General features: G+C 48.9%; 1 protein-coding gene across 4 annotated transcripts in view; it reads left to right on the forward strand.

Annotated features, from left to right (window-relative positions):
• Nucleotides 1–17,806, forward strand: part of sin3b (SIN3 transcription regulator family member B) — a 456,678-nt gene that overhangs the window by 13,732 nt on the left and 425,140 nt on the right. For 3 of the 4 annotated variants that reach the window (XM_072482405.1, XM_072482402.1, XM_072482404.1), the window contains 4 exons: nt 3,447–3,611; nt 8,962–9,080; nt 12,557–12,716; nt 17,324–17,644. In XM_072482405.1, coding sequence (XP_072338506.1) covers nt 3,447–3,611; nt 8,962–9,080; nt 12,557–12,716; nt 17,324–17,644 — 765 coding nt within the window. The remainder of the gene's footprint in view (nt 1–3,446; nt 3,612–8,961; nt 9,081–12,556; nt 12,717–17,323; nt 17,645–17,806) is intronic. The other variant, XM_072482403.1, reaches the window with a different exon arrangement.

Below are 17,806 nucleotides of genomic sequence, written 5' to 3' on the forward strand. Positions count from 1 at the left end.
TTAAACTTGTATAAGACATTAGTTAAACCTCAGCTGGAATATTGCATCCAGTTCTGGGCGCCACACTATAGGAAGGATGTGAAGGCATTGGAGAGAGTGCAGAAAATATACACGAGAATGGCTCCAGGGATGAAGAACAAAAGCTAGTGGAGCAAGTTGCCACTCTTTTCCTTGGAGAAAAGAAGACTGAGAGGAGATTTGATTGAGGAGCCTGGACAGATTAGAGAGGGTGAAACTGTTCCTGCTCGTGAAAGGATCAAGAATGAGAGGGCACAGATATATTTCCAAGCCAGTATGGTGAGTGACTTAAAGGGGAGCCTGCAGGTGGTGGTGTCCCCGTGTATCTGCTGTCCTCCTATGGTAGAGGTCATGGGTTTGGAAGGTGCTGTCTCAGGAGCTTTGGTGAGTTAATGCAGTGCATCTTGCAGGGGACACACACTGTTGCTACTGTGCGTCAGTGGTAGAGGGAGTGAACGTTTGTGGAAGGGGTGCCAATCAAGCGGGCTGCTTTATCCTGATAGTGTTGAGCTACTTGAGTGTTGTTGGAGCTGCACTCATCCAGGCAAGTGGGGAGTATTCCATCACCTCCTGACTTGTACCTTGTAGATGGTAGTCTTGGGGAATCAGGAGGTTAGTTACTTGTTGTAGGATTTCTGTACCAGTTCCCGTACCAGCCTCCCCGAACAGGCGTCGGAATGTGGCGACTAGGGGCTTTTCACAGTAACTTCATTTGAAGCCTACTTGTGACAATAAGCAATTTTCATTTCATTTTTAGCCTCTGACCTCTTGTAGCCTCAGTATAAATATGGCTAATCCGGTTCAGTTTCTTGTCAATGGTAACCCCCAGCTTGCTGATAGTGTGTGGTGGGGGGGGGGTGGGCGTTCAGTGAATGTCAAGTGGTGATGATTCGATTCAGTCTTGTTGGAGAGAATCGGCCTGTTCAGTCACATGCCCGGCCTTTGTGCGGCGGGATTGTTACTTGCCACTTGTCAGCCCAAGCCTGGATATTGTCCAGGTCTTGCTGCATTTGGACATGGACTGCTTCAGTATCTGAGGAATCGCGAATGGTGCTGAATATTGTGCAGTCATCAGTGAACATTCCCACTTCTGACCTTATGATGGAAGGAAGGTCATTGATGTCACAGCGGATGATGGTTGGGCCGAGGACAATACCCTGAGGAACTCCTGCAGTGATGTCCTGGTGTCTGGAATGCACTGCCTGAGAGTGTGATGGAGGTAGGTTCAATTGAAGCATTCAAAATGGAATTGAACTGTTATCTGAAAAGTTAGAATGTGCAGGGGAGAAGGCAAGGGAATGGCACTCAGTGAATTACTTATCTGGAGAGCTGGTGCGGACACGATGGGCCGAATGGCCTCCTGCCGTGTAACAATTCTGTGATTCTATAAAAGAAATACCATCTCCTTTGGCATCAGCTGTCCCTCAATTCGAGGATGACGCCTACTGAGGGGCGTGTGTTTCTGCCATGGGGCTTCATGTGACTGAACAGACTGATTCTCAACCCATTTGGGAACATGGTGCAGGATATCCCATCCGGTAGTGGGATCCGGAGTACAGGGCCTTTTTTCTCCTACTCTGCCTCATCAGCAGGCATTGGGGCTCACAGCTTGATGGACAAGTTGTCACCATTTTGAACATTTGGTAACAAAGCTCCCCCCAGTCAATGATGTCAATGCCGTGCTTCAAGGAGAGATTGAGTGTCTTTGTTCACTTGTGGAGATCTTTGTTTTTTAAAAATTTAGTGTGCCCAATTCTTTTTCCCAATTAAGAGGCAATTTAGCGTGGCCAATCCACCTAATCTGCACATCTTTGGGATGTGGGGTGAAACCCACGCAGACGGGGAGAGAATGTGCAAACTCCACACAGGGACAGTGACCTGGGGCTGGGATCGAACCTGGGCCCTCGGCGCCGTGAGACAGCAGTGCTAGCCACGGTGCCACCCTGTGGAGGTCTTTGTTGTCTGACACTCGCTGTCGTAGTTTGGGGAAGGCTGAGCTGGTGCAGTTGTTTCGCTGTTGGAGCCCCTTGTCAATGGTGGCATTTTGAGAGCGGTAGCTGCCAAGGTGTGGGAAATATTCCTGAGTCTCGCCCTCAACATATATGGGAGGTTGAATATTTGGATGACCAGATGTGGGATGGTAGGAGTTTTGTTTTGACAACATTCGAGGACAGGCTGTGCTTCTTGAATGAAGAATTGAAGAGATTGAGAGCAGTTTGCAAACCTGGTGCAGAATGGCCAACAACACTGCAGTTATCTGTAAACTCTGGATCATGTGTGTCAAAGGTGGTGAGTTTAGTTTTGGCATGGAGGCGACTGAGGTTAAAGAGTTTTCCATCTTGGCGATATTTAGTACTCACGCCAGATGGCATTTGATGAGGTGAATAACCAATGTCAGGTAGATAGTAAATAGGATGGCGACTATCACAGCCTTGCTTGCCGCCATCCATCCTGGATTTTGAAAGCGTCTGTTTCCGAATTCCCACTCAAGACAGTTGCGTTCCTATCATCATGGAACATGTGCAGGATTGTAATGGAACTTTTTAAAGACATCTTTGGAGCACAATCCATTTACTGAGACAAATGTTTTGGTCAGGCCCATGAAAGCTGGAAGAATTCCTTCTGCTGTTCTTGACATTTTTCAAGGATTAGTCTGGGGTGGTCCGAAGGATTTGTGGAGCAGAACAGACTGGGAGTTAAAATGGTGCATCTGGCACCTCCTGTGGGTGGTCTATGATGGAGACTCCGTACTCTGAGGGACTGTATTTTGACGTTGCAGTGAAGGTAAATTTAGTTTTGACTTTAGCCACGTGGTTGGGTTTGAATTATTTCCTTTGGTGGAGGCATCCCAGAACAAGAGTGAAAACTTGTAACATTCTCCTTCAAGACCTGGTGGACAAATGAAGCTTTCCAGAGGTTTGAGAGGGCTGAATAAACCTCTTCCTGTGCCTGTGTGAGGTTACAGATATTACACCTGTTATTCTCTCGACTGCTGTCATTATTTTTTTTTTTGTCTTTCTTGATTGTGCTTTGTGAACTGTCTTATTCTCTGGTGGCATGTGTTACTGGACTGTTCTGAGTTGTGGTGGAGCTGTTTAGAGAGGTCAGGTTTCATAGCCTGAGTTAGCACAGCAAGCTGATTCTACTCGATGCTAGGGCTGCAGTTTCAGGGGTTGCTGCTCTGCATTTAGGCAACTGTTTGGGAGATGACACTGCTGGGAGTGAGGAACTGCAGCTTGCCAAGTCAGCGCAAGTCCTCGCCTCTGGTTGGACAGGTGAATGCTTCCCTGCGAACCTTGGGATCGCAATCCTGGACAAGTATCTTCCTCCCTCTTCCCTTCTTCCTCCACTCTGTCACAGCTTCTCTTTCTCCCTGCTTCTTCGCCCATCTCAGACTGAAGTCTCATTTTCTGCCCTTTCTCCAATAGATGCCTGGGGTGAACCAAGGCTCAGAGCTGGAGCCTCCACCGTCCCAGATACAGCGGCGTGGAGGAGAGACCATGGCCAAGATTCAAGCCCATCTCCAGCAGATTCAGACTCAGAGCTTTGTAGTGCAGAAACAGGCCCAGCAACAGCAGTTCCAGAGGCTCAAGGTAAGACTGACTGACAGATTAAAGGAATGCACTGGGCTCCTGGCCATGCATCTGACAGGGTCAACTCCCAGTGCATCTGAAATACAGTGAGGTACACTCACTGTCCTGGCGAGGTCTTCAGCTGGTGTCAGTGTTATGGGAGAGTAGTTTTCAGAACCCCAAAATGTATCATGGGAGTTCAACCAACCTCCCCCTTTAAAGTATTGTTGCTTTTGAAGCACACGGCTTGTTCTCCAGGTATTACAATTATGGACAGGTGGGTTTTTAAACACAAAACAATGTTTATGCCATGAACTCAACTTAACCTTTTAAATAAACATTGGATCACTTAACACCCCTTACTTCAAAGATAACCGTGAAAATAATACAACACTAAATAATCCTTCAGTTACTCCTTTCAACATCCAAGAGACTTAACACCGTTAAACACAAACACATCAGGTTAAAGGCAATACTATTATGAGTTTAAATCACCCAAATGATCCAGAGATAGTCTTTCATGGCAGAGAGCACAGCAGATCCAGCTCACTGCATACACAGACACACCCAAGCTCTTTTCCTCAAAACTAAAACTGCAAAATGGCTGAGCTAAAACCCAGCTCCACTCACACTCTGACATCACTGCATTTCTTAAAGGTACATTGCTCAAACATCCATTTCTTAAAGGCACTCTCACATGACATCAGAGTTCACTTCACCCCCCTGGTTAAAATAGGTAAAGTATCCTGGGTTTTCTGGAGTAATGTTCCTTGTAATTAAATAAATGTTATATTTGGCAAGTACAGGCCAGGAGCGTGCTGCCCCAGGGTAAGAGCCTACGATTAAAATGATCCTGCATCCTATTGGGAGACTTGCAACGCACAGTCTGGGAAAGTGTACTAAAGGAGAGGCCACATTTGAATGTTCCTCCAGCACTGCATAAACACACTGATCCGGCATCTCATGCTGGCTGGTGTTAGTGATGTTACAATAAATTGTGAATGTTTCTCCAGAGAATCCATGCCCCATGAGAGGAGGAGGTGATTCAGTGAGACCTGTGCCAGTGTTGACATGGGGAAGTAGGTTTGTTACTAGCTGAAGGGGGAATTCACAACCATCATACAATTAAAGGAGTTTACGACTGGTTTCAATTCCCCTGTCAGGAACTCCCGGAAGTAGAGGTGACACTTCTGCACTTGGTCCCAAAGGGATTGGTAATCTTGCATCAGAGGTTTTCAGTGTCACAGTTTTCACCGTGAGCGAGTGTTTTTGAGTTTGCACACGGCTGTCTGTGTTTGAGTGTGCGAGTCTGCATGTGCGTGTGATGTATTTGGGTTGTTTAATGCAGATAGAGGTTTTGGCATGCTGTAGTAGTCAGAAAAGTATTCACTGGCAGGAAGAGAAAATCTGGCTCATCAAACTTGACCTGTAATGCTGAAACATTGTGACTGGATACCTCTCGACTTTCTATCCATGAACAGCTGTGTACTGGCTTCCTGAGAGAAGCAAAGCAACAAGATTAAAACCATAAGACATAGGAACAGAATTAGGCCACTCGTCTGCTCCATCATTCACTCATGGCTGATATTTTTCTCAGCCCCATTCTCCTGCCTTCTCCCCATAACCCCTGATCCCCTTATTAATCGAGAACCTATCTATCTCTGTCTTAAAGACACATTGTTTGAAATAGATCAAATAGTTTGGATGGGGTGGTGTTTGTGCAGTGTGTCCAGGAAGCTTTTCTAACACAGTATGTAGATTGTCCGACCAGAGGAGGGGCAATATTGGATTTAGTACTGGGTAATGAACCAGGGCAAGTGATAGATTTGTTAGTGGGGGAGCATTTTGGAGATAGTGACCACAATTCTGTGACTTTCACTTTAGTAATGGAGAGGGATAGGTACGTGCAACAGGCCAAGGTTTACAATTGGGGGAAGGGTAAATACGATGTTGTCAGACAAGAATTGAAGTGCATAAGTTGGGAACATAGGCTGTCAGGGAAGGACACAAGTGAAATGTGGAACTTGTTCAAGGAACAGGTGCTACGTGTCCTTGATATGTATGTCCCTGTCAGGCAGGGAAGAGATGGTCGAGTGAGGGAACCATGGTTGACAAGAGAGGTTGAATGTCTTGTTAAGAGGGAAAAGGAGACTTATGTAAGGCTGAGGAAACAAGGTTCAGACAGGGCATTGGAGGGATACAAGATAGCCAGGAGGGAGCTGAAGAAAGGGATTAGGAGAGCTAAGAGAGGGCATGAACAATCTTTGGCGGGTAGGATCAAGGAAAACCCCAAGGCCTTTTACACATATGTGAGAAATATGAGAATGACTAGAGCGAGGGTAGGTCCGATCAAGGACAGTAGCGGGAGATTGTGTATTGAGTCTGAAGAGATAGGAGAGGTCTTGAACGAGTACTTTTCTTCTGTATTTACAAATGCGAGGGGCGATATTGTTGGAGAGGACAGTGTGAAACAGATTGGTAAGCTCGAGGAAATACTTGTTAGGAAGGAAGATGTGTTGGGCATTTTGAAAAACTTGAGGATAGACAAGTCCCCCGGGCCTGACGGGATATATCCAAGGATTCTATGGGAAGCAAGAGATGAAATTGCAGAGCCGTTGGCAATGATCTTTTCGGCCTCACTGTCAACAGGGGTGGTACCAGGGGATTGGAGAGTGGCGAATGTCGTGCCCCTGTTCAAAAAAGGGACTAGGGATAACCCTGGGAATTACAGGCCAGTTAGTCTTACTTCGGTGGTAGGCAAAGTAATGGAAAGGGTACTGAAGGATAGGATTTCTGAGCATCTGGAAAGACACTGCTTGATTAGGGATAGTCAGCACGGATTTGTGAGGGGTAGGTCTTGCCTTACAAGTCTTATTGAATTCTTTGACGAGGTGACCAAGCATGTGGATGAAGGTAAAGCAGTGGATGTAATGTACATGGATTTTAGTAAGGCATTTGATAAGGTTCCCCATGGTAGGCTTATGCAGAAAGTAAGGAGGCATGGGATAGTGGGAAATTTGGCCAGTTGGATAACGAACTGGCTAACCGATAGAAGTCAGAGAGTGGTGGTGGATGGTAAATTTTCAGCCTGGATCCCAGTTACCAGTGGCGTACCGCAGGGATCAGTTCTGGGTCCTCTGCTGTTTGTGATTTTCATTAATGACTTGGATGAGGGAGTTGAAGGGTGGGTCAGTAAATTTGCAGACGATACGAAGATTGGTGGAGTTGTAGATAGTGAGGAGGGCTGTTGTCGGCTGCAAAGAGACATAGATAGGATGCAGAGCTGGGCTGAGAAGTGGCAGATGGAGTTTAACCCTGAAAAGTGTGAGGTTGTCCATTTTGGAAGGACAAATATGAATGCGGAATACAGGGTTAACGGTCGAGTTCTTGGCAATGTGGAGGAGCAGAGAGATCTTGGGGTCTATGTTCATACATCTTTGAAAGTTGCCACTCAAGTGGATAGAGCTGTGAAGAAGGCCTATGGTGTGCTCGCGTTCATTAACAGAGGGATTGAATTTAAGAGCCGTGAGGTGATGATGCAGCTGTACAAAACTTTGGTAAGGCCACATTTGGAGTACTGTGTACAGTTCTGGTCGCCTCATTTTAGGAAGGACGTGGAAGCTTTGGAAAAGGTGCAAAGGAGATTTACCAGGATGTTGCCTGGAATGGAGAGTAGGTCTTACGAGGAAAGGTTGAGGGTGCTAGGCCTTTTCTCATTAGAACGGAGAAGGATGAGGGGCGACTTGATAGAGGTTTATAAGATGATCAGGGGAATAGATAGAGTAGACAGTCAGAGACTTTTTCCCCGGGTGGAACAAACCATTACAAGGGGACATAAATTTAAGGTGAAAGGTGGAAGATATAGGAGGGATATCAGAGGTAGGTTCTTTACCCAGAGAGTAGTGGGGGCATGGAATGCACTGCCTGTGGAAGTAGTTGAGTCGGAAACATTAGGGACCTTCAAGCAGCTATTGGATAGGTACATGGATTACGGTAAAATTATATAGTGTAGATTTATTTGTTCTCAAGGGCAGCACGGTAGCATTGTGGATAGCACAATGCTTCACAGCTCCAGGGTCCCAGGTTCGATTCCGGCTTGGGTCACTGTCTGTGCGGAGTCTGCACGTCCTCCCCGTGTCTGCGTGGGTTTCCTCCGGGTGCTCCGGTTTCCTCCCACAGTCCAAAGATGTGCAGGTTAGGTGAATTGGCCAATGATAAATTGCCTTTAATGTCCAAATTTGCCCTTGGTGTTGGGTGGAGGTGTTGAGTTTGGGTAGGGTGCTCTTTCCAGGAGCCGGTGCAGACTCAAAGGGCCGAATGGCCTCCTTCTGCACTGTAAATTCAATGATAATCTATGATTAATCTAGGACAAAGGTTCGGCACAACATCGTGGGCCGAAGGGCCTGTTCTGTGCTGTATTTTCTATGTTCTATGTTCCGTGATTTGGCCTCCATAACCTTCTGCCGCAAAAAGAGTTCCACAGATTCACCACCCTCTGGCTGAAGAAATTCCTCCTCATCTCTGTTTTGAAGGATCGTCCCTTTAATCTGAGATGGTGCCCTCTGCTTCTAATTTTTCCTACAAGTGGAAACATCCTCTCCAAGTCCACTCTATCCAGGCCTCGCAGTATCCTGTAAGTTTCAGTAAGATTCCCCCTCATCCTTCTAAACTCCAATGGGTACGGACCCAGAGTCCTCAACTGCTTCCCATACGACGCGCTCTTCATTCCAGGGATCATTCTTGTGAACTTCCTCTGGACCCTTTCCAAGGCCAGCACATCCATTCTTAGATACAGGGCCCAAAACTGCTCACAATACTCCAACTGGGATCTGACCAGAGCCGTATACAGTCTCAGAAGTACATCCCTGCTCTTGTACCCTAACCCTGGATAATTCGCGAGTCCCTGGGGAGATTGAAAGTTGCTCAGGAGCTACATTGATCATAGCTAATATTCCTGGATTTACAAAAAATAGATTTTATCACTAATTTATAGAAGGCATGATCATAGCCCCGGGATCTCATTTGCATATATGCAGAATCAGCAATCAGCACGAGTTGGCAAATTGTTAAATAGGTCCCAAAGAACTATTTAACTTAGACGCTTGTGCTACCCTCACCTGCGTGTACCCTGCCCCCCCGATTTAAATATTCTGTCAGTAGGAACGATAGAATAACTCTGAGGTCTACTTATCTCTGCAGAATCCAGACCCAGTTATCTGGTTAGCCCAGCTGTTTTAAGCCTCAATGGCAGCCACCATATAAAGGGTGGAGGCTTCTAAATGTGCTCTAAGCAGGGTTTTGTACAAGGATAAAATGGTGTGTTTTGTTTTGTACTGAATAGTCCTGTTAATACAACCTCATGCGCTATTAGTGTGCTTTTCAGGTGGAAGATGCCTTGTCGTACCTGGACCAGGTTAAGATGCAATTTGGGAACAACCCGGCTGTTTACAATGAGTTCCTGGACATCATGAAGGAATTTAAATCACAAAGGTATGCAAGCAGTTTATAGGCTGCACAACCTCAAACCCAGGGCAGTCTGGAAATATCTCTCACAGCAGTAGAAGCTGAATTAGAAATACCCCCATCACCTAGCCAGGCTTTCACTTAATGGTTCTGAATGCTGGAAATCCATGGAGCTTTCAGTAAATAAAAACTGGGAATTTCTAAAGCACCTCTCACAGACCACCAGGCAGCTCAAAGCACTTCACAACGAATGAAGTACTTTTGAAGTGTGGTCTCTCTTGTAATCCACGAAACACGGCAGCAAATGAGTGCACCGTAAAATCCACTGAACGTGTCAATGACCAACTAGTCTTATTTTTGTGGTGTTGGTTGAGGTTTAAATATTGACCAGGACACATGGGAGAAGTGCGCTGCGATACCATGGGATCTTCCACGTCTGCCTGAAAGAACAGGCAGGGCTTCCATTCAACAACTAATTCGACAGCGAGCGGGATTCTCCGTTGGCCGACGCTGAAATCACAGAACGCGATTGGGCAGAGAATCGGTTCCGATGCCAAAATTGCGGCGGGTGCCGATTTGACGCGAAATCGCAATTCTCCGCCACCTCGAAAGCAGCGTCAATGTGTACCAGAACATATAGTAAACACCATTTGCACATCATTAGCGGGCCCGACCCGATATTCTCCGGGCCTCCGCGATTCCCCTCCTCTGATGGGCCGAATTCCTGACGATGCGGTTCATTTATGCTTTTAAAAATCATGAAACCGGCGTTGTGACTGATGGAGGAGAGAGAGAGGAGGTAGGACACAGAGAGGAGCAGCTGCGCCTGCCAGGCCGGACACTGGTCGGTTGGCTGGTGTGGGGAAGGCCCTGCCAGGACCAGGGGAGGGAGTGGGCGGGGGGGTGTTGTGATGATCGCCCCTGAATTTCTATGCGATGGGGTTGTTTCAGGTGGGAACCTGTCTGGGATCTCACAGACCTCAGTGCACAGGTGCATCCGCACCATCACGGAGGCCCTATATGGCCAGGCGGCTAAATACATCCACTTTAATGTGGACCGAGCCCACCAGGATGCCCAGGCAGCGGGGTTCACCGACATGCCCCGGATCCAGGGGTTGATTGACGGGATGCATGTCCACCTACGGGCACCCGTGGCAGGCCGCTCTACACCAACTGAAAGGGGTACCGCTCGATGAATGTGCAGCTGATACGTGATCATCCACATCTGCGCCGATATTCAGGCAGTGTGCACGACGCCTTCTTCCTGGCACACTCAACGATTCCTGACATGTTCAAGGCGACTCCCACCCTTCCCGGCTTGATGGTCGGCTCCTGTGCGACGGGTTACCCACTGCGGTGATGGCCGATGACACCCATCTGCAGGCCACAGACCGATGCTGAGACCCGCTACAACGACACCCATGTAGCAACCAGGAGTGTGATCAAGTGGTGCTTCAGCCTCCTGAAGACGTAGTTCAGGTGCATGGACCGCTCTGGACGGGCCCCCCAGTATGACACTCAGAGGGTTGCCCGCATCCATGGGGCCGGCCCCCCCTCCGACAGTCCGCCCCCCTCAAGTGTTCCTAACTCCACCTGCTGTACCAGAGCATCTGTGTGGTGAGCACCAGAGAGTATCCCAGGAGCTCCTTCACTAAAGTGACCAACTGAGGTGAGTGTCTCTGGTATGGTGGAGAATGTTGGAGACAGCTGTGACGGAAAGTCAGGCCATCCTCCGACTCGAGCTCCCGAGTCTCCTGAGCCTCGTGCGGAGGGCCGGTGCCCGAGCTGCTCCCATCGCTGCTCGGCACATGGGAGGGCTCCGACTGTGGCACTGGCTGGGGACGGGAGCGCCAGTCGGTCCCGCCCATCAGGTCCTGTAAGACGCATGGTTAGACCGCTGGCCTGGGGGTGGGGGTGGTGGGGTGAGGGTGGTGTTGGGTGTGTTGACGTATGTCCTGGGGAACTGCAACTAAGCGGAGTCTCACTTCCTTGCCCTCAGCCAAACTCCACCACGACAACCTCCCTTTCTTCTGGGCCGCCGACCATGTTCAGGGCCCTCTGCTCAGCCATGGTTAGGGGCCGCAGGCCCAGCAATCCCCCTCCTACCTTCTCCTGCTCCCAGCGGTTGTGCGTGGCCTTCTGGAGGGTGCGGGGAAACATGACCGTGTTAGACGGTCCGACACATGCAGTCCAGGGGGTGGGCAGCCGGTGGCTTCAGTGGCCAGGGCACCCGACTGGTATGGGTGCTGTCATGTGGTGCGGGGTGGGGGGGGGGTTGCAGATGTGTGGAATGGGTTTAGTGCCAGGACACAGTGCTGCCTTCTCACCCTGGCTGCCCTAAGGAGGTTGTGCAATTTTTTTCGGCACTGCTGGCTGGCCCAAACAGTGTGTCCCACGGCGCTCACGGCCTCTGCCACCTGCGCCCAGGCACGACAAACAGCGGCGGCTGGAAGCCTCCTCCCCGGGCCGCAGTACACGGTCATCCTCCTCTCCTCCACTGTGTTCAAGAGGGTCTCCAGTTCAGCATCGGTAAATCTCGGAGGTCGCCGTCCTCACTACCATCTCGATGGCTGGAATGGTGTGGGGCATGAAGTGTGTGTATGCGACTGCAACCTGTCAGCCTCCTGAGTGTCCATCGTGAAACCGCTGAATCCGGCACCGTTTCCCATTGGAATCGGTTGTGTTGTACGTGGCGCCGGCGCTAACCCCTCAATAGTAGCAGAATCGGTCCAGGTGTGGCGCCAGTTTTGCTGTCATGAAAGTCCACAGATCTGTGTCGGCGTCTCCGAAACGGAGAATACCGCCCAGCATCTCCCAATAGTGTAGCAATTCCTTCAGTTCTGCATTGGAGAGTCAACTTTGATTTTTATCTACGGCGCTGAGGACCCGGTTCGAATCCCGACCTGGGTCACTGTCCGTGTGGAGTTTGCACATTCTCCCCGTGTCTGTGTGGGTTTCACCCCCACAATCCAAAGATGTGCTGGTTAGGTGGATTGGCCACGCTAAATTGCCCCTTAATTGGAAAAAATAATTGGGTACTCTAAATTTATTTTTAAAAATAAAAAAAACTTTGATTTTTATGCCAAAGACCCGGAGTGGGTCTTCAACATGTAACCTTTTGATTCAAAGGCAAGAATACATCACCTGAGCCACAGCCGGATATCCTTATCCAACAGAAAGCTATCAGAGGTTACAGAATAAAAGGGGTGATTGGAGTTGAGTCATTGGTTAGCTGTAATGTGATTGAGCTCTAGAATAGGCTGAAGACGCTTGATGGCCTCCTATTCATCAGCATCCAAGCTCCTCTGTTCTACAGGTTATTTTCTCTCTCCGGAGTGCCAAGGAACCATTCAGATCAGGTGGCAAAACTGACTTATCAGGCTGGATTTATGCAAGGGATTTGACAGTTTGAGCTGTTGTTGTTACTGGGTGGTATTTGTGAACGAGTCATTTTGCAACCTCCTTGACCGTGTTTGATAAATATTTCTTGTTCTGGTTTGCAGCATCGATACACCTGGTGTGATCGACAGGGTTTCACGCCTCTTCCAGGGTCACCCGGACCTTATACTGGGGTTCAACGCTTTCCTGCCACCTGGTTACAGGATAGAAATCCAGAAGAACAAGGCAGTGAGTGTGCATGGACCCACGCCAGCTGAGACTCAGGTACATCAGCAGAGCTATGTGACTGAATGTTGGTGTTGATGTGTGGCTCTGAGCACGCTTGTGTAGGTGAGGGTCTTTGTGGGCATTTTTGTGTGTGGACATTTTTGTGTGGGCATTTTTCTGTGCATGAGGGCCTTTGTGTGTGTGTGCGCGCGTGTGTGCACACCTGTGTGTGAGGGCTTGTGTGTGTGTGTGTGTGCATACACATGTGTGTGAGGGCTTTTGTGTGAGGGCTTTTGTGTGAGGGCTTTTGTGTGTGGGTGTGTGTGTGAGGGCTTTTGTGTGTGTGAGGGCTTTTGTGTGTGTGTGAGGGCTTTTGTGTGTGTGTGAGGGCTTTTGTGTGTGTGTGAGGGCTTTTGTGTGTGTGTGAGGGCTTTTGTGTGTGTGTGAGGGCTTTTGTGTGTGTGTGAGGGCTTTTGTGTGTGTGTGAGGGCTTTTGTGTGTGTGTGAGGGCTTTTGTGTGTGTGTGTGAGGGCTTTTGTGTGTGTGTGTGAGGGCTTTTGTGTGTGTGTGTGAGGGCTTTTGTGTGTGTGTGAGGGCTTTTGTGTGTGTGTGTGAGGGCTTTTGTGTGTGTGTGTGAGGGCTTTTGTGTGTGTGTGTGAGGGCTTTTGTGTGTGTGTGTGAGGGCTTTTGTGTGTGTGTGTGAGGGCTTTTGTGTGTGTGTGAGGGCTTTTGTGTGTGTGTGAGGGCTTTTGTGTGTGTGTGAGGGCTTTTGTGTGTGTGTGAGGGCTTTTGTGTGTGTGTGAGGGCTTTTGTGTGTGTGTGAGGGCTTTTGTGTGTGTGTGAGGGCTTTTGTGTGTGTGTGAGGGCTTTTGTGTGTGTGTGAGGGCTTTTGTGTGTGTGTGAGGGCTTTTGTGTGTGTGTGAGGGCTTTTGTGTGTGTGTGAGGGCTTTTGTGTGTGTGTGAGGGCTTTTGTGTGTGTGTGAGGGCTTTTGTGTGTGTGTGAGGGCTTTTGTGTGTGTGTGTGAGGGCTTTTGTGTGTGTGTGTGTGAGGGCTTTTGTGTGTGTGTGTGTGAGGGCTTTTGTGTGTGTGTGTGTGAGGGCTTTTGTGTGTGTGTGTGTGAGGGCTTTTGTGTGTGTGTGTGTGTGTGAGGGCTTTTGTGTGTGTGTGTGTGTGTGAGGGCTTTTGTGTGTGTGTGTGTGTGAGGGCTTTTGTGTGTGTGTGTGTGTGTGTGAGGGCTTTTGTGTGTGTGTGTGTGTGAGGGCTTTTGTGTGTGTGTGTGTGTGAGGGCTTTTGTGTGTGTGTGTGTGTGAGGGCTTTTGTGTGTGTGTGTGTGTGTGAGGGCTTTTGTGTGTGTGTGTGTGTGTGAGGGCTTTTGTGTGTGTGTGTGTGTGAGGGCTTTTGTGTGTGTGTGTGTGTGAGGGCTTTTGTGTGTGTGTGTGTGTGAGGGCTTTTGTGTGTGTGTGTGTGTGAGGGCTTTTGTGTGTGTGAGGGCTTTTGTGTGTGTGAGGGCTTTTGTGTGTGTGAGGGCTTTTGTGTGTGTGAGGGCTTTTGTGTGTGTGAGGGCTTTTGTGTGTGTGAGGGCTTTTGTGTGTGTGAGGGCTTTTGTGTGTGTGTGTGTGTGAGGGCTTTTGTGTGTGTGTGTGTGTGAGGGCTTTTGTGTGTGTGTGTGTGTGAGGGCTTTTGTGTGTGTGAGGGCTTTTGTGTGTGTGAGGGCTTTTGTGTGTGTGAGGGCTTTTGTGTGTGTGAGGGCTTTTGTGTGTGTGAGGGCTTTTGTGTGTGTGAGGGCTTTTGTGTGTGTGAGGGCTTTTGTGTGTGTGAGGGCTTTTGTGTGTGTGAGGGCTTTTGTGTGTGTGAGGGCTTTTGTGTGTGTGAGGGCTTTTGTGTGTGTGAGGGCTTTTGTGTGTGTGAGGGCTTTTGTGTGTGTGAGGGCTTTTGTGTGTGTGAGGGCTTTTGTGTGTGTGAGGGCTTTTGTGTGTGTGTGTGTGTGAGGGCTTTTGTGTGTGTGTGTGTGTGAGGGCTTTTGTGTGTGTGTGTGTGAGGGCTTTTGTGTGTGTGTGTGTGAGGGCTTTTGTGTGTGCGTGTGTGAGGGCTTTTGTGTGTGCCTGTGTGAGGGCTTTTGTGTGTGCCTGTGTGAGGGCTTTTGTGTGTGCCTGTGTGAGGGCTTTTGTGTGTGCCTGTGTGAGGGCTTTTGTGTGTGCCTGTGTGAGGGCTTTTGTGTGTGCCTGTGTGAGGGCTTTTGTGTGTGCCTGTGTGAGGGCTTCTGTGTGTGTGTGTGTGAAAATGGGCGAGAGCGTGTGTGTAAGGGTGACGTGTGTAAGGGCGCGCGCGCGCGCGAGAGTGTGCAAGGGCTCGCGCGCGAGAGTGTGAGGGGGCGCGCGCGAGAGTGTGAGGGGGCGCGCGCGAGAGTGTGTGAGGGCGCGCGCGAAAGTCAGTGTGTGTGAGGGCGCGTGTGAGTGCGAGGGCGCGTGTGAGTGCGAGGGCGCGTGTGAGTGCGAGGGCGCGTGAGGGCGAGGGCGCGTGTGAGGGCGTGTGTGTGCGTGTGTGTGTTAGGGCGCACGCGAGAGTGCGTGTGCGTGTGTGAGGGCGCGCGCGAGAGTGTGCGTGTGTGAGGGCGCGCGCGAGAGTGCGCGTGTGTGAGGGCGCGCGCGAGAGTGCGCGTGTGTGTGGGCGCGCGCGAGAGTGCGCGTGTGAGAGGGCGCGCGCGAGAGTGCGCGTGTGAGAGGGCGCGCGAGTGTGCGTGTGTGTGAGGGCGCGCACGCGCATGCGTTTGTGTGTGAGGGCGCGCACGCGAGTGTGTGCGTGAGGGGGCTTGTGTGAGTGTGAGTGTGAGTGGGCGCGCACGCGAGTGTGTGAGTGTTTGTGAGGGCGTGCGCGAGAGTGTGTGTGGGACTGTTTTTGAAAACTCACCACTATTCTTAGAAGTCCCTCTATACCAAAAAGGGCCGACATTCTAAATGGTGATCAGGGATTCTCACTCCCTGACAGGCTTCAGTGGGTGCTATTCAGGTCAAACTATATTTTCAAGTTATCCCCCGGTATAACCCATACCTTCACAGATGATTTCATCTACTTACCACTTAGTAGCGTCGATCCTACTAAGTAAGTAAAGTAGACTTTTGTAATAACCACTGTTTCAGGTTAAACTTTTAAGTTATTTTATTATTATATTTTTTCTTTTAAAAGCTGCAATCACTGTCTTTACAGAAAAGTAAAAAGATCTTGCTTCTGGATCCTTCTGGTTGGTTGAAGGGACCTTCAGGCTCACCTTGACAATCACTCTTCTTTAAATTCTTTTGGTCTTCCTCAGATGTAGTCGCTGTTCTGCTTGGTTCCTATACTCTATCTTTCCTTTGTGCCGAGCTGTGAGAGCTGGCTCTGCTGGTTGACTCTGAGCTGACTCTGCTTCCTCTTTAGATGTATTTGCTGTTTTAGCTCGGCTGCTTTGCTCTGTCCCATAACCAAGCTGACTCTGCTTGCTTCTCTTGTTCCTTCTCTGCCCCTTTCCCAGGGTTTATATATTTTTCTAACTGTTATTAAGTTTTTATGACTTTATTGTAAAGTAACTTTTATTTCACTTGGATTGTAAAAGGTACCGTTAATCTAAATTTTTCTAACACAACTAAGTATTGATTTTGACATGACCTCAGCTCATAGATCTGATTACATTGTTTCCTTTGTGATGTTCAAAATGCTTTGATTTCAATAGGGGTGTGAATTTTGGTTCCTGTCATTTCTATAGTTTTATTATCGAATTGTGTCCCCAGCTAATAATTTTGACTTTGATTTGAGTCTAATTTGTGTTCTTGTAGACAGGTTGTCTCCAGTTTTCTTTCATTTACCTGATTTCAGCAGAGCTTCACATCTATATATTTGCCTCCCTAGTCATTCTTTTCTATCTGCTGATTTTACTTCAATGAAGGGTGAATCATTGCTTTTAGCGTAATACTAAAAATCCACTTGGTTATAACTTGAAAGGTTTATATTTATCACCGAGCTCAACTAAAACCCTCATCCATGCTTTTCCAGATGCTGACTAAGATGGTTAATTTCAATGAAGGTGTGAGCCATTGTTTTTAGCTTCATACAAAAATCCTGTTTGTTTGCTAAACCTGTTTGGAAGAAGGAATCTGCATTTTATAATCCAGCTCTTTGCAGCTGCTGTTAACCCTTCATGGGATTTTTCCCTATATTCTCTCATGTTTCTCTTAGATCAGGTACTGCCAGACTTCCATGTTTCAAATGACATATCTTTCCATATTTTCAATTACAGGGCGCGCGTGAGAGTGCGTGTGTGTGAGGGCGCGCGTGAGAGTGCGTGTGTGTGAGGGCGCGCGTGAGAGTGCGTGTGTGTGAGGGCGCGCGTGAGAGTGCGTGTGTGTGAGGGCGCGCGTGAGAGTGCGTGTGTGTGAGGGCGCGCGTGAGAGTGCGTGTGTGTGATGGCGCGCACGCATCAGTGCGTGCGTGTGAGGGCGCGCGAGTGTGTGTATGAGGGCGTGCACGAGTCTGTGTGTTTGGGCACACGCGAGTGTGTGTTTGGGCACACGCGGGTCTGTGTGCTCCTGGGACTGGCCGGGTGTGTAAATGCCCCGGGGCCAGTTTAATGATTTAATTGCCCTCTGCTCAGTCAGCCTACGCTCATTTTCTTTCTCTGTTTTTGCGACAGGTTTTGTCTGTAGTAGCCCACGAACAAGCTGCTGCCACCCCCACTAATATCCCCGCTGCTACTGTCACTCCGGTTACCCGATCCGATTCCGCTCCATCCCAGAGTCCCCTGGTGGGTCAGAAAGATGAGCGTGCGGAACGTCGCCCAATCCGGGAGGAACTGACTCCCCGACTCCTAGATCACCATGATGACCTTGCATCCAATGACCCACATCCTGTAGAGTTCGACAACGCAATAAGTTATGTGAATAAAATCAAAAACCGATACCTGGAGCGTCCTGAAGTTTACAAATCCTTCCTGGAGATTCTGCACACGTATCAGGTAAAAGTCAAATAAACTGATTTATTTTGATTCCTCCATAACCATAATATCTTCTATTTCTATGGCTGAAATTAAATTGAAAATAGTCAATTATTGTAAGTGTGATGAATGTAGGAATTAGGCGGCGCAGTGGTTAGCACTAAAGCCTTACAGCACCGAGGA

Source organism: Scyliorhinus torazame, chromosome 18 (assembly GCF_047496885.1).
Source record: "Scyliorhinus torazame isolate Kashiwa2021f chromosome 18, sScyTor2.1, whole genome shotgun sequence".
Classification (NCBI taxonomy): Eukaryota; Metazoa; Chordata; class Chondrichthyes; order Carcharhiniformes; family Scyliorhinidae; genus Scyliorhinus; species Scyliorhinus torazame.